Source organism: Balaenoptera borealis (genome assembly GCF_965194805.1).
Source record: "Balaenoptera borealis genome assembly, chromosome: 1".
Classification (NCBI taxonomy): Eukaryota; Metazoa; Chordata; class Mammalia; order Artiodactyla; family Balaenopteridae; genus Balaenoptera; species Balaenoptera borealis.
Window position 1 is genome coordinate 35,163,604 of NC_138860.1, and position 16,972 is coordinate 35,180,575.

Genomic DNA, 16,972 nt, shown 5'->3' on the forward strand with positions numbered 1-16,972 from the left:
CTTATTTCCAAATAAAGTCACAGTCTGAGGTTTCCGAGTGGTCATGAATGTTGGGGAGACACTCCTCAACCCAAAACATCCCCTAATTGCACCCTTACACCACAGCTCAAGAGGAGCTGAGAAGACCTCCAAAGATTTGTTCACCACCTGCTTGTTGGGGTGTCGCAGGTCAAGGTGGTCAGAGGACACTGGGACCTGAAACTGAGACCCACCTTCCCCGCCTCCTTGTTACCCTGAGCCTCCCAGAAAGTTGCAAAGAAAAAGCTATTGAACCCCACCCCATCCATCTTGGGCAGGAATGTTCCTCCTCCATCCAAAAGAAAGACAAATGTCCAGAATGTTTCCTTGGAAAATAAAACTGTACCTTGAACTGCTTCTTGTTTGAACTGCTTCTTGTTAACTAGACAAGTGCCTTTCTCAAGCCTCCCTTAATCCACCTTGCAGCAGCTCAGCCATGTTTCCTCTTGGTCTGTCCGTGAGGTTGGAGTAGAGCAACTTCCTCCTGATCTACCACTCTGCTAATGCTGAGGAAACATTTATCATCATGTCTTTCCCTGTCTCGGTGGCGGATATTTTCACCTGGAGAGGATACAGCAGAGGCATTCAGATGAAACAACCCACCTAAACGCACAGATTTTGAATTTTCTCTATGAGCCATCTCGGCTGACTGTTATTTTTGCACCCCTCCCTTTGTCCCTCCCACCCCAGGATTGGTAACAAGCTGAGCCATGACTGTCTACTTGCCTCAAAGCAATTAGCCACCCCCACCCAGCACCACTCCACACAATTTCTCTCTAGTGAAAGAGAAAGCCAGGAAGGCAAGTGTGAGGTAGCATGGCTGTCAGTCACCTTGATGCCCTAGAATCAGCAATCATTACTATGATAAATTTCTTTGGAGTTCCCATCACGAATAGTGCCTCAGAAGGGAGAAATCATATTTAGACACGAGGCCCCGCTGAGTTCATCTCCTTTTGGCATTTTAAGGAGAAAAAGAGCCAGCGCTGCAGTGTTAGGCTTTCTTCTACAGCACATGAGGGCGGCAAAGGGTCAGGAGAAGGGGATACTGTAGTCTGAGGATTGAGCAGCTCTCACTGCAGTCTTTTTAATCCTATAAACCCTAGAGCGTTTGGGAGTCTGGTGATAAGAGCAGATCCTGCTCAGGCAGAGCCCAGGGATGGGTGAAAACAGAAGAGACTGGAGCAGGGCCTGGGGAAAAGGAAGAGAGTGGGACCAAGTGTTGCACCATAGATTAGTGTGTAGGCTGGGATGAGGACCCAGACCCCAGCTGCTGTGTGTCCCTTCCAGAACCATGAATTTCACCTACAGATAAACAAAGGAACTACCATTGTTTTGTGCTTTATACATTATCTGATTTAATCCTTACAACCCCACTGTGAGGTAAGTGTAGTTATGTATATTTTACTGATTGGAGAAATGAAGCTCAGAGAGGTTAAGTAATTTGCTCAAGGTCACACAGTAAGTGGCGGGAGGCTGGATTTGAACTCAGGTTTGTCTCACCTCAAGAGTCAGTAAGTACTCGCAAGCACCTTGCAGTCCAGCCTCTTTTTCTCCTTAAGGGCCAAGCTGAGGAACTCTGGAGCTGTGAGGTGGAAAGAGGGGAGACTGTACAGGTGGCGCACAGGAGCCACTGCAATAGGGCAGTGGGTAGATTTGCTGATACAGAAGAGGAGGCGTCCAGTGACTGGTCCTGGGTACCCATGGGAGAGAAGTCTGGCTAAGTCACTGGAATCAGAAACTGGCAGATACTAGAAATGTAGGTTTTGTCAAGGAAATATGAGGTGGTGATTGACTGGGTCAGGATCTATCTCCTTCATGGAATTCTCTGCCCAAGCTTCTCCTCAAACAAGACTTCTTACTTCTCTTAAATGACTTTATTTTTACCCCTCGGAAGCACAGAGTTAATCACGTCCCTTAAGTCACTGGCCTGTTCTAAGCCTGTGTTTTATGCTATTTTATTATTTTCTACCCTCACTCCTGTTAACTCCTTTACCATAGACACTCACTTCAGTGCATTAAATACATATCTCTCCAGTCTGCCTTTCATATGCTGATAGAGATATATGTGTATTCTTGAAAAAAGATTCATGATATTATTGTGTGTGTGTGTGTGTGTGTCCTTAATTTGCATCATTGGTTTTGTGCTCTAAATCTCACTGTTTCTTCATTCACTCAATGGTAATGACGCATGTTGTCATGCGTACTTTTTACAGCATAATAGTCCATCACATGCAAATACCATGGTTACTATCCAGCTCCTAGGCACTAGCAACAGTGCTGCAATGAGAATCTCTACACATCTCTTTATCAGCCCGGGGCAGTGTTTTTCCCATAGTGGGAATGGGAACGCTAGGCCATAGGGCAAATAGATGCACCCCAGTCACCTCAACCTCTCCTTGCACGAACTCCCTGTAACTCACATTCATCATTATGTTCTGCTTTTTAATTGTTGGTTGTATCTTCACTTGTACATGTCTTGTCTCTCCTGCTAGATCATCTCTTGAGGTCAGAGACCATGTTTCACTCATTTTCGTATTCTTAACAGTTCCTAATATACATCTTATACATAATTGGTGCTTAATAAAACATTTTTTAATAGACTGAATGAATATCCCCTTTCCCACTGGGATGTTACTTTCTTTTTTATTATTATTATTTTATTTAATTAATTTATTTATTTTGGGTGTGTTGGGTCTTCGTTGCTGCGCTCGGGCTTTTCTCTAGTTGCGGCAAGCGGGGGCTCCTCTTCATTGCAGTGCGTGGGCTTCTCATTGTGGTGGCTTCTCTTGTTGCAGAGCACGGGCTTTAGGCGCGTGGGCTTCAGTAGTTGTGGCACGCGGACTCAGTAGTTGTGGCTTGCAGGCTCTAGAGTGCGGGCTCAGTAGTTGTGGCACATGGGCGTAGTTGCTCCGTGGCATGCGGGATCTTCCCAGCCCAGGGCTCGAACCCATGTCCCCTGCATTGGCAGGTGGATTCTTAACCACTGCGCCACCAGGGAAGCCTGGGATGTTACTTTCTTGAGAGCAAGATTGACTGTGTTTCATTCATCTCAACCAAGTTCAGAATCTGACCCTTTGTAAACTGTTTGTCTTAGATCTGATGCATGACATTTCAGACGTGGAAAAATAGCACTGTTAAGAAAGAATTGGGTTGAGGGCTTCCCTGGTGGCGCAGTGGTTGAGAATCTGCCTGCCAGTGCGGGGGACATGGGTTCGAGCCCTGGTTTGGGAGGATCCCACATGCCACGGAGCAGCTGGGCCCATGAGCCACGATTACTGAGCCTGCGCATCTGGAGCCTGTGCTCCGCAACAAGAGAGGCCGCGGTAGTGAGAGGCCCGCGCACCGCGATGAAGAGTGGCCCCCTCTTGCTGCAACTAGAGAGAGCCCTTGCACAGAAACGAAGACCCAACACAGCCAAAGTAAATAAATTAATTAATTAAAAAAAAATTATAAAAAAAAAAAAAAGAAAGAAAGAATTGGGTTGGGAATTAGGAGACTTGAGTGCCATGTGACTAGTTTTATGACTGTGGACAGGGTACATTTTCTCCTCTGAGCCTCAGTTTCCCTACACATTGGGAGGGGTTTAGTGGCTTCTTTCTCCCAGCCTTGGATGAGGAAAATGATGAGCTGTGTTGATGATAAGTGTTACCTGTCCATCTCCCCTTCGAAATACTGCTGGAGGAGAAGGGGAGCGAGGGGAAGCTGGGGCCGGCACACACCTGTCCCCTTTGGCCCCTCCTCTGTCCCCCATCGCCCCATGCAGTTACCCATTTCTAGAATATTTGTCACTGAAGACATAGGGTCTCTGAGAGGGATTAGAGCTCCCTTGGGAAGACCTAGACTATGAATGAACAGAGAAAGAGAAGAGAACGTCTGAAGGAAGACTAAAGGCCTGCAGTAGTAGTTGGGGCAACAACCAGAATTCAGGGGAGGCATCACTCATGGCAACCAGACTGGAACACAGAAGAAATAGGGCAAAAGTGTAGCCCATAGTCACCTCTGAAATGTGGGCACCAGGGCTGATCCAGGGGATCCTTCCACGGTCCTATCGGAGATACCTGTTTAAGGTCTAAGGGAGGAAAACCAAGTGGATTCAGGCTACACTGAGAAAATTCAATGGGACACCAGGGCCTAGTGTAGGACTGAATGGGTTCCCAATTAGGATGCAAGAAAATCACTACTGGGAGGTGTTTTGAAAGTAAAACCTACTCTCACAGAAAAGGTCAGCAGCTCTGGGAAAGTGGGGGCGGGGGTAGGGATGGGAGGAGAGTATACCTACCAGTACTGGGGTAACCTTTTTGGGCTCAGCACTGAGAGATGGTGGGATCTCCATGGTGACAGGCTAGTTAGTACTATGGGTGATAGGGTTAAAGATAGACCTGCTCAGGGCTCCAGGAGACCAAGGAGGAAGACCCCAGCCCCCTTAGAGTTTAGGCCTGGCACTGGCATAGCATCACTTCTGCAACACAGAAGTACAACACAGGCAACACAGTCACAGGCCAGCCCGGATGCAATTGGAGTAGCAATAGATCCACTTCTTCCTGGGTGGAATGTCAGTAAACTCTTGGTCATTTTTATTCTCCCACACATGCCTCACACTCAGCCCTTTCCCCTCCTACTTCCCTATTACCTGCTCCTAACCTGTTGCCTCCTGCATTCCTCTCACCTGCTTTAAGCACAGACCCTTTCCTCTGGCCTCTGTCTCTAAGCCCTCTGTTCCTGCACAGTCATTACCACCTTCCAGGGCCACCCCCTTTTCCCTGCCCCCTCTATCTCAGCCCCTCTATTAGCTCCTTTCACAGGCCCATCTGGACCCTCTTCTGTTGTGAACTTCATTTTGGGTAATCCTTCCCCTTCCTCTTCCCACATGAAATTGAACTTTTCCTCAGACAGAACCAGATCTTTACTGGCAATTTTCTTTTTTTCTTTTTTTTTGGATTTCTATTTATTTATTAACATCTTTATTGGAGTATAATTGTTTTACAATGGTGTGTTAGTTTCTGCTTTACAACAAAGTGAATCAGCTATACATATACATATATCCCCATATATCCTCCCTCTTGCGTCTCCCTCCCACCCTCCCTATCTTACCCCTCTAGGTGGTCACAAAGCACCGAGCTGATCTCCCTGTGCTATGCAGTTGCTTCCTACTGGCAATTTTCAATGACAGCTGCTGCTTCTCTCATGAAGAGGGCTCAGCTCTCTTGCTTCCTATCATGACTTCAGACTCTGCACAAAACAGTACATAATGGAAATGAAATTATTTCGTTAAAGTCTCTCAATCCAAGTGGAGGATGAAGATAGAGATACAATTAATCAGTCAAAAACCTTTATTGACTGGAATGCCCAGTCCAGTGGGGAACCAACCACTTAATAGATAATCAGTTTACAGTGTATGACCAGTGGGTATGAACAAAGTGGTAGTGAGCTCCTCGAAGTCAGGGACCAAGTCTCATTTATTTGTGCCTTGGATCCCAGCTCAATGCCCACCAAATGTAAATGCATGAGTGAATACATGAGTTAATGAATGAATCGTTGCATGCTTCTGTATATAAAATTACCTCTAGAAAGCCAATTTCTCTTGGATTAACTGGCATTCACATGAGTCATGTAGAAGTCTCTGGAGGGCATTCAGGATCAAGAATTAAGACTCTTCTTTTAAAAATCTTTGCCATCTGGCTCTCTGCTTATCCTGGCTTCTCCCCATCTGGACTGATGATGCTCATAACTCCAGGACTTTCCAAATGACCTCAGTATCTGACTCACAGTTCTCTTGCACACCATGCACACTCTGTTCTCGATCTCAGCAATTCAATATCTGTGTTTAGTTGTTTCTTCTCTAGCCCCCCGATCTAATGATTCTTGACCTTGGCCCATTTTTTTGTGTTGGTTGCTAGCTCAGCTTTCCAGCCTTCCTTTCAAGATTACTTTTTACACCTTGTATTATCAACCTAGGTGGCCATGTCCCCTAACACAGTTGTCCATGTTGAATGGGCACCATCCCCATGAACCAACATGCCACCCATACTTCACAGGCAAGCTTAAACACTGCCTTCTTCACAGGACTTGTGCTGATCCACCCAACCAGCTGTGATCTCCTCTTTCCTGAAAATTGCAGAGAATCTTAGTTGTCCTTCTCTTATGGAATTTGTCATAGTCTGCTGTCTTAGTCCATTCAGGTTGCCACAACAAAAATTCCATAGTGTGGATGGCTTAAACAACTAAATTTACTTCTCACAGGTCTGGAGGATGGGAAGTCCAAAATTATGGCATTGGCAGATTTTGTGTCTGGTGAGAGCCTGCTTCGTGGTTCACAGGTGGAGCTTTCTAGCTGTAAGCCTCACACAGCAGAAGGGGGGCAAGGGAGCTTTCTAGGGTCTCTTCTAAGAGGGTACTAATCCCATTCATGAGGGTCCCACCCTCATGACCTAATCACCTCTCAAAGATCCCACCTCCTAACACCATCATATTGGGGGTTAGGATTTCAACATATAAATTTTGGGGGACACAAGAATTCAGTCCATAACATCTGCCTTCTAGTATTGTTATGTGTGTCTTTGCCTCACCTTCTATAGTTTGATGTAAGTTTTCATGTAGAGGAGGCTGTGCCTCACCCATCTTCTTGTCACACCCCTTCATAACAGCACCTAGCACAGAACAGTGGACAGATGTTATTTTGTCTTCACAGCATCCCATCTTTTAAGGGATCCTCCTTCTATGTCTATATGATCAAAGTGGTGCTGTAAATTATGGTGTCCCACAAAGTTGGGCAGAAAATACAGGCTGGCCAATGAAAATACTCCATTCCCAGCCTTAGCGATGACACGCAACCTAAGCAGAACCAAAGAGTCTGCCTTGAGATTTGCTACATGCATACACTGAGAAAGGTCTTTCTTCTTCTAAGACCAGAAGCTATGGGGAAGAGGTAGATTGGCCTTTCCGTGGCCATCTCTCTAGACAACATGGAGGAAGCTACAGGAGAGAATGAGGCCTACCTCAAAGGGAGCAGACACAGAAACAATAATAGCTGGCATGTTCAGAGCTGACTTTACACCAGACACTATTCCAAACACATTGTGTGGATGATCTCATTTACTCCTCACAAGGACTATGAGGCAGATACTATTATTATAGCCATTTTACAGATGAGGAAACAAGGGTACTAAGAAGTTAAGCAACTTGTTTTCAGTCACCAGCTAGATAGGTGGTGGAGCCAGGATTTGAATCCAGCCTGTGGGACCCCAAAACTATCATGCTATGCTGTTACATATGAACCAAGGTGAACATAAATGGGAGATAGATGGATTTATTCATTTATGAACAAGTGCAAGGGAGAACTGACAACATCATTTGTGCCTGGAGCCAGCTGACTCATGTGCTTTTTAGTTAAATAAGCCAGTGCATTCTCTTTTTGCTTAAAATAGTTTGTGTATCAGTCACTTGCAACCTCCTGGGTTCATGGAAGAACATGTCTTAGAGATAGAGCACTACTTCCAGGCCTGCATCCTGGCACTACCCCTCAACCCTTGGATGAATTACTTGACCTCTCAGGGCCCTGGAGGTAAATGCCCCAGACTCTCAGGGCTGAGGGGACTGTGCTTGGAGATGAGATTACATGTAAATACACTTAACATAACATTCTGCTAACACAATTTAAGTACTCAATAATTGCTAGATCTCTTCTCTTCTCCTTTCCCTTATGAGGAGTACCTGTCCAATAAGCATTAGTTGAATTGAATTAAATCCTCAAGAGGCTGCAGGATGTAGCCTGAGCTTGAATGCAGCTGGAGTTACAGAGTCTCTAATCAGGGGAAGCTCCTCAGCTTGAGAGGGCACCTAACAACCCTATTTGGCCATTAGGAAGAAGAAGAAGGATGTTGAGCATCTTGTCATGTGTTTGCTGGCCATTTGTATGTCTAACAAACACATGAAAAGATGCTCAGCATCACTAATTATTAGAGAAATGCAAATCAAAACAACAATGAGGTATCACCTCACACTGGTCAGAATGGCCATCATCGAAAAATCTACAAACAACAAATGCTGCAGAGGGTGTGGGATGGATTGGGAGACTGGGATTGACATACATACACTACTATGTATAAAATAGATAACCAATGAGAACTGACTGTATAGCACAGGGAACTCTACTCAGTGCTCTGTTGTGACCTAAATGGGAAGGAAATCCAAAAAAGAGGGGATATATGTATATGTATAGCTGATTCACTTTTCTGTACAGCAGAAACTAACACAACATTGTAAAGTAACTATAATAAAAAAAAAAAAAAAAGAAAGAAAGAGGAGGAGGGAGAGAGCGGGAGGAGGAGGAGGGATTCTGCCCTTCTTTGGTCTCCATCTCACTGACAGTCTTAGACTCTCTGCTTCCAGATCACTCCAGCCTAGAGAGCAATGGCTGTCTGCAGTAACTTCAGAGATGCTCTGGCCCCTCCATGTCCTCTTTTGTAAGATAGGGTGGGGGTCCTTTGAGAAAGAGAACCAGGCGTGGCTTTCTTAACATAAGAGAAGACATTTTTTTGCCTAAGCCATTTTGTAATCTAAGCCTGGCCACAATGCTTGCCTTTGAACAGGTCTTAGTCATTAATGATCTTAAGGGAAGTGAGGAAATGTAGGAACAAAGGAAAAGCAGTTAAGAAACAATAGTTCAGATAAGCAGCAAGGTCTTACCGTATGCCACAGGGAACTATATTTCATATCTTGTAATAATGAAAAGGAATATGAAAAAGAATATATACATATATATAACTGAATCACTTTTCTGTATACCAGAAACTAACACAACATTGTGAATCAACTATACTTCAATTAAAAAAAAAAAGAAAAGAAAAGAAAAATCAGAGTATATAAGCAGATCATCTGATTTAAAAACAGTAAAGAAAAAAAAAAAAAAAAGGAAAGAAACAATAGTTCAGCAATAAAACAGAGTCCTAGTTCCTCCTCAAGAAAAACACCTAACAATCAGATATGTATCTTTGAGTTCTGCAGGAACTGAGGCCCCCACCCAGGAGAAGGAACGATGATGTTGACCCTCCTGACTTCAGTCAACTAAAGCTTGGACTCTGTCAACCTTTGCCCCACTTCCATGCTGAATTCTCCTCTGCTGAAGCCCCTCCATGAATATGCAAGTACTCTTAACTTAAAACTTCCCCACTTTTGCTGTTTGGGGAGACACTACTTTGGGAAGGATCCCCAGTGTTCCCCTTACTTGCTGCAAGTAATAAATCCTTCCTTCTCCCAATCTTTGGCTTGGTTGTATCTTTTGGCTCAACACCCACCAAGAGGCAAACCCAGTTTTTAGGTAACACTTTCCCTCCTCCTCACAGTTTTTCTCCTATCCAGATACTACTGATTAATTAACCTTCTAGGTCTTTCTCAGACCTGCTCTCTCTTCTTTACCCCAACTGACAGTGCCCTTCATCTCCTTTCTGGATGTTTGCCTCAACCGCCTCACAGCCTCCCTTCCTCCAGCCTGCCAGCCCCATGGTACGACCAGGAACACCCACGTTCAAGGTGACCAAACCACTCTTCACCTTAAAACCGCCATTGCCTACAGGATAACGGACAAACCCTTAGCAGTCACGCAAGGCCCTCCTCAGCCTGGTCCCTACCCACATCTCTAGGCCCATCTCCTACCTTGCTATTTTATGCCTCCGTGCCATCCTCACACTGTTCCCGCTTCTGGAAGACCCTGCGCCACCCACCTCCTGCAGCCCCTTCCCCCAGTTCTTACTCATCCTTTAAGACTCTGCTCAGTTGTTTGGGTTTTTTTTTCTCCTGGAAACCTTCCATAAACTCCCAGCCCACTCCCTGGGCCAAGTGCCTCTCCTCCGTGTTCCCACAGCACTGGTACATAATTCTGTCTTCTCACATATCTTTTTATACTGATAAGATCACTTTCTCCATCTCCCCTGAGAACTTTGCGGCCAAGAGCGAGGTCTTACTCAAGTTTGTAACCCTTGCACCCAGCACAGTGCCTGGCCCCCAGTCGGCCCCCACATGCAGACACTGTGAAAGCTGATGCAAAGGGACTAAAAAGGAGAAAGAGGAGCCATTACATGTCTTGCAGATGAAAATCCTGGTTTCCGGGCTTCCCTGGTGGCACAGTGGTTAAGAATCCACCTGCCAGTGCAGGGGACACAGGTTTGAGCCCTGGTCTGGGAAGATCCCACGTGCCGCGGAGCAACTAAGTCCGTGCGCCACAACTACTGAGCCAGCGTACCTAGAGCCCGTGCTCCATAAAAAGAGAAGCCACCACAATGAGAAGCCCACGCACTGCAACGAAGAGTAGCCCCGGCTCGCTGCAACTAGAGATAGTCCGCGCGCAACAACGAAGACCCAATGCAGCCAAAAATAAAATAAAAATAAAATAAATTAAAGAAAAAGAAAAGAAAATCCTGGTTTCCTTTTTTCCCCTCTGGTTGATTCCTTAATCGCAGGACTGGGGCCGGTGGTTAATACAACACTAAGGGTTTAATTGTTGGGGGGAAGAGGGAGTGGTTTACTCACCTTCTAAACTGAGGAAGGGGTACTCTCTCCACTAGTGGTGGAAAAGGAAAAAAGAATTTTCTCTGGGATCCTGTGTGGTTGTAGCATTGTTTGTGTAATTGTGTGATTCTCCATATAGTTTTGCATGCATGATACATGAATACGTAACCTTTGGCTACCTTAAAATAGCCCCCATCTCAGTTTTAAAAAGGATAAAGTTATTTCATTACATCTAAATATAGGCAAAGAGTTTGTACTGACGCATAACTTAAGCAAATGCATGCAAATCCCTTGCAGGCTGGTGGGACCTGATAATGCCATCACCGTAGTTACATCTCAGGCCCCCAGTGTTCCTCCTCCCTTCTGCTGCTGACCTTGAACAACCATGTAACCTCTCGGAGTCTTAAGGTTCTCCTTGACCTAGTGGGCTAGTGATTCCTGTCAGCCTGCCTCACAGGGCCCTTGGGAGAATTGGATGGAAAAATGGGCAGTGAGAGGGCTGTGCACAAGGAGATGCAACCCTGAGGAGGAGGAACTGCGTGGGGTGGTGGGCAGGCCACCGTGGGAAGTCCTGCTGGGCCAGCTGCCCGCTGCTCTGCTGGGACTTCTGGGGTTTCATTCCTCTATAATTCTCATTTTTCCCCCCTCTCAAAACTGTTTTCCATCAAATAGAAATGTGTTCTCTCTGCCTTTCTCCCCGAGCCGTGCCTGGCCTCTCAGAGCTAGGCTGCATCTTTTGGCACCCACTAATTAGAACCAAGAAGGCAGGAGGCGGACTAGCCGTGCGGCCACCCCTCGCGATCCCCCTTTCCCCCAGCTCGCCCTGATTCCCGCCTTCCTCCCTGGATGGAAAATTTGGCCTCAGACTGTCCTTGTGACTGGAAAAAGCAGGGTCAGCTCATCAAAGCAGAACAGGGGTTGTTAGTTAGCTTTCTTCTTTAGGGAGGTTATTAAGAAGGCATCGCTTGGGAAGGGGGGTCACCCGGGCCCAGCTGGCTCCAGCCAGAAAGGTGGCGGCGTGCTTCATCAGGGAGAAGGCCTGCCAGGGGCAGGGAGGGCGTTATCAGCTGGTGATGAGGTATTGAGAGGGGGTGGCTATGGAAGGGAAATGTGTGTGATGAAGTGGTCGCTGTCCCAGGCCAGGAGGGAAGGCCAAAGGGGAGTGACTTATTCTACGTCAGGCCAGATTTCTCTCGAAAGATGCTGGGGCCAAGCCCAATGCTCCCTCTTTCTGTCTTTCCTGCTTCCCTGGGAAGAGGAAGGAAGTGTGTGTGACGATGAGGAGGAGGGCTCTGTACCTCTGAGGGGACATTTGGGGCCAGCTGCTGGGTTTTCCAGTTTTCATGTCTCAGTAACTGCAGGAGACTGTCTCTTTCTAAGGGACAGTTGCAATATTACCTTAGGAACATCTGGGTGGCCATCTTGTATTCCTGGATTCTCCAGCAGTACAGTGGGGCTGGGGTATAGCCTGGAAGGGAACACCTAGGGTGGGAATAGAAAGAAGGAGACGTACATGGTGATCATTTTGAAATGTATAGAAATATTGACTTACTATGTTGTGTACCAGCAACTAACATAGTGTCGTAGGTCAATTATACTTCAAAAACAAAGAGGCAAACAAACAAACTTATCAAAAGAGATCAGATTTGTGGTTACCAGAGGCAGGGGTTGGGGGTGGGAGTGGGGAGAGGGGAATTGGTTGAAGGGAGTCAAAAGGTACAAACTCCCAGTTATAAGATAAATTCAGGGAATTCCCTACTGGTCCAGTGGTTAGGAATCCACGCTTCTACTGCCGGGGCCCAGGTTCCATCCCTGGTTGGGGAACTAAGATCCCACAAGCTGTGTGGCCCGGCCAAAAGAAAAAAGATAAATACATACTAGGGATGTACAACATGATAGATATGATGAACACTGCTGTATGTTACATATGAAAGGTGTTAAGGAGTAAATCCTAAGGTTTCTCATCACAAGGAAAATATTTTTTTCTACTTCTTTAATCTTGTATCTATTTGAGATGACGGATGTTCACTAAACTTATTGTGATGATCATTTGATGATGCATGTAAGTCAAGTTACTATGCTGCACACCTTAAACTTATACAGTGCTGTATGTCAATTATATCTCTATAGAACTGGAAGAAAAAGAAAAAAATGAAATAAAAAAAATGAAAGAGGTCTGGACAGGAGTCACCTGAATTGGGGGACAACAGAGGGTGGGGTGTGCGGGAAAGGAGGCATATGTCTGTCGAAGCTCAGTGGTCAAAGACTGAGGCAAGAAGAGCATGGTCAGAGGGGGAGGGGATATTACAACCTCCACCAACCCCCAGCACAGTGTTCTGTCCCTGTTGAACTGCCGTAAGCTCTCCCACATTTCTATTTTACCTTTAGAGATCTGAGAGTTTTCAGGAACTAATTCTGGGAAGTTCTGACTCTGTGTGCAAGGCAACAGCAGAAACAACAGCATATCAAGGCGTGATTACGGTCCCTAAAAATGTATCCATCCCTTCTTCTTTGAGTAATTAAACTCAGAGTTTCAGTGAGGCACCTGGCTCCTCAGCTCAAGACCCCATCTCCCAGCTTCCCTTGCTCCTAGCTGTGGCTTTAGGATGAAGTTTTAGCCGATGGAATGTAAGTGGAAGGGATGGGTGCCACTTCTGGGTAGTAACCTAAAGGGAAAGATATACACTCCACTTCCCTTTTCCCCCTTCTCTCTGACCAGATGTGGATGTGATGGCAGGAGCTGGAGCAATTATCTTAGATCTTGAGATGGAAGCCACATGTTGAGGATAGCAGAGTGACAAAGTAGGATGAGTCTGTCCTGGACTGCTTATCCTAGGACTCTCTCTTGGTGAAGCCACTCTTATCATGGCCTTTGTCACAGCAGCTGAACTTGTATCATACCTATATAAATAACACAGCCAACAGTTACTGAGAGCTTTCTATGTATCCATCACTGTACTGGGGGTTTTACATGTAGTATTTAATTTAATCTCCTCCTAAGCCAAAGAGTTGGTGAGCAGCATGCTGTCCTGACTCTCAACACCCCAGACATATCTCTTCTCCCCTCCCTATCCTATCCAGGCAAGGTCAGGTTGTTGGGGTATCTGCCTCACAGCCCTCATTGTCTCTGCCACATACCAGGCAATGGATCATGCACATATGAAGGACCCACATCTATGAATAAACTCAGACTAAGACATAGCCCCTCCCCCCCAATTTAACGATCATTCACGTGGAGTAGGAGTGGCGATCCCTTCTTGATGGCTGTGGTTACGTGCAGTAGTCTGTATACCGGTCCTACCCCCACCCTTCCTTCCCACTCAGGAACGCCTATTGCAATGCAGGGTAGTTGGAGTGACATTATTGAGGATGAGTCTTGAATTTGTTCTAATTTATTTTTTAAAAGGTGGATTCCTCCAAAAGTATTTTGAGCACTATTAGTAACAAATCTTTCTTCACCCTCGCATATGACTGTGGTGGGTCAGTTGTCATGACACTGCTGTGGGGAACCACCAGCCTGAGGGACTGCTTCAGTGATTGGTCATGTCTGCAGCTGGTCAGCTTTCCCTCACACGGTCTGCAGCACCATAGGGCAAGGACAATGGGGTGCTAGCTCTTCAGTGTGGACAGAACACACAGATGTCATCAAAAAGAACATCTGCTGGTTTTGCACCCCCTGAGTATTCCTTCTGCCTTCTGCTCACAGCGTCTTGCTTTCCCTTCAGGGAGCACCTACTGCCTATTCCATGTGATCAACGTTTGCTCTTTTCAAAGTTTAGGCACGTGACCCAAACCTGACTAGAGTCTCTCTCTCTCTCTCTCACCCAATGTTGTGTCCCAGGTAACAAGATGTATAACAGTTGGGACTGAATTGTCTTGACTCATGAATTCTCACTACTCTGGATACTGAGTATTAATTTACATAATTAATTAATTAGAGCAAATTCAAGATTATCCTTAAATGCAGTCACTCTCTCTTGCATTTCAATATATCTTCTTGAAGAGGAGAGAGAAGACTTACACTAGAGTTAACAGGTAGGAAAGCTGCATAATGGGCAGGACCCCAGGTCCTGTCCTTCCCAGGCATTGTTGCCCAAATCCCCCTCTCATTCTGGGAGCTTCCCTGTAATCTGAGCAACCACACTGTACAATTTTAGGAGGAACCATTCACATGTCACCTCTGGTGTTGTGCAAAGAGGTGGCATTGCCCCCATAGCCTTCCAGTACATTCCTCGTTGTTGTTTAAGATAGCCCAAGTCAGTTCTTCAGGGTTACAACCAAAGAAGCTAAGTTGGAATCTTTAGCCATTCTCCCGCAGCCTACTGCTATTCAACCATCCAGCAACTAGACTTGCTTCCCTTTTCCTTGAAGCGCTCCAGGAATAGGATTATCAGATTTGAAATATAAATAAGTAAACAAAAATACAGGATACCCAATTAAGTTTGATTTCAGATAGACATAATTTTTTAGTATAAGTATGTCTCATGCAATTTTTGGGCACCCTGTGTTGTATCTGGCAACCCTACCCAGGGAAGAAAATGATGTCTCATCTTTTGGGGTTGCTCTAAAGGCACTCACCCACATTTACCCTTTTCTCCTGCCCCTTACCACAATATGTAAAGTGCATCTTTAGGAGTGGCCATATAATTTACCAGATGGTTGGTTTAAGGGTAGGCACCTGATACAAAATGGACCAGGGTGCCTTCCCAGAATTTTTCAGACAGGAAGTAAGAAACAATTAAGTACTCTCAGGTGTAAGAGTTTGGAAAACACTAAGCTCAGGGACTAATGGCAGCCTCGATTTCTTACACATGAACAGGACTGCTCTTTATTGAGAGAATAAGTTGGATGTGCAGGCAGAAGCAGAGTGGAGAGAGGCAGACAATTCTGACAGTGTTCAAATCGCAGGTTCCAGCTGTTCTTGAGACCTCCCTGCCTTGGCCATGTTTTGATTTTTAATCTTTCTTAGATTCTATGAACTATTCAGTTCTTTTTTGCCCAAGAGGTGAAAGCAAATTAATACAAGTTGCAACCCTTATTTCATTGTATTGGAGTAAAGTTCTTAAGTTTCCATCTTCCCAAGATGTGAGTGGGAGCCGTATCTTACTCATCCTGGCCACCGCAGCACCTAACCCAGCACCTGGCATAGACTAGGAGCTAGATTATATTTTAAGTAAATTAATAAATGACTCCGTGGGCTTGGAGGTCAGCAGCATAATGTACATTTGACGAACTTCATTTCTTGAAAGATACTCACACCAGGAATTTTCTCGGCAGCTCACTGAAAAGCCCTGAAACTTAGAGCATCTGCCACCCACAGCTGGCCTGTTTGGAAGCAATACTATGTTGGGTCATGTGTTTTTATAGAGGGTGGAGAGTAATGAGCCTTTATGATAAGGATCGTGTTACTGAAACAACCTTGCTTCAAAAGCTAACCTCCTTGCATTTTGCAGTGGTTTCAATTCCTTTCTAGACAGATGAGAATGGAATAGGAGCAAGTCCTGTTAGGCCCTCCTAAGGAGGCCCTGGGAAGATGGCCCTGGCACTCCTGGTCCAGACCTAGCACAATTCCTGATAGCAGGAAGTGTAGGGAAAGGTCCAGGTGTAAGCGAATAGGGTAGGGGTCCCCGGAGAAAGAGAACCAAGCCTGGCTTTCTTGACATAAGAGAAGCCATTTTGGGATCTAAGCCTGTCCACAATTCTTGCCCTTGAACAGGTCTCAGTAATAATGATCTTAAGGGCACAAAAGAACAAACGACTGTTATCAGGAAAGAGAAGTAACAACAGCAAAGATAATAAATCAGTTGTAAAGACCCCCAGTTCTGTTTCAATGTTAAAAATTAGCCTGAAGCATTTTCTTGAGCTGTTTTGCAGAATTTAAACCCACCTCGAGTGCTCAACCACCAGGTCTACTGGAACCTAAAAGATGATGTCATTGACTTTTCTGACCCTGGTGACTTCAATCAGCTAAAGCTTGGACACTTGTAGACTTTTGCCCCAATTCTATACTGAATTCTTCTGTTCAAGCCCCTTCATGAATATGTATACACCACTCAAGCCCTATCATGAATATGCACGTACTCTTAGTTGAAAATTTCCCCCATTTTGCCTTTGGGGAGACACTGCTTTGGGAAAGATCCTGGTGTTCTCCTTACTTGTTGCAAATAATAAGTCCTTCCTTCTCCTGATCTTTGGCTTGGTTGTATCTTTCAGCTTGACACCAACCAAGAGGTGGACCCAGTTTTTGGGTAACATCTGCAAGGCATGCCCAGGTGGTGCCATCAGGAGCAGTGGTATGTAACCCTCAGCCCTCTGACATCCTAATTGTTACAGAATGTCCTGCCTGGGCTCTGGCCCTTCAAGCCCCATTAGCCTGGCTCAGGCCCCACAAAAGCCTGAAATTTTGTTGCCAGAGGTTCAAAGGCCTCAGGTTACAACAGAGGCGGGGCAC

General features: G+C 45.6%; 1 protein-coding gene across 7 annotated transcripts in view; it reads left to right on the forward strand.

Annotated features, from left to right (window-relative positions):
- LOC309631048 (uncharacterized protein) overlaps positions 1 to 16,724 on the forward strand; it is a 72,634-nt gene extending 55,910 nt beyond the window's left edge. For all 7 annotated transcript variants that reach the window (XR_014246038.1, XR_014246039.1, XR_014246040.1 and 4 more), the window contains one exon: positions 106 to 16,724. Coding sequence is in view for 1 of the 7 variants with exons in the window: in XM_082396991.1 (XP_082253117.1) it covers positions 106 to 120 (15 nt within the window). In the remaining 6 variants the exon portion in view is untranslated. The remainder of the gene's footprint in view (positions 1 to 105) is intronic.
- Positions 16,725 to 16,972: the final 248 nt, after the last annotated feature.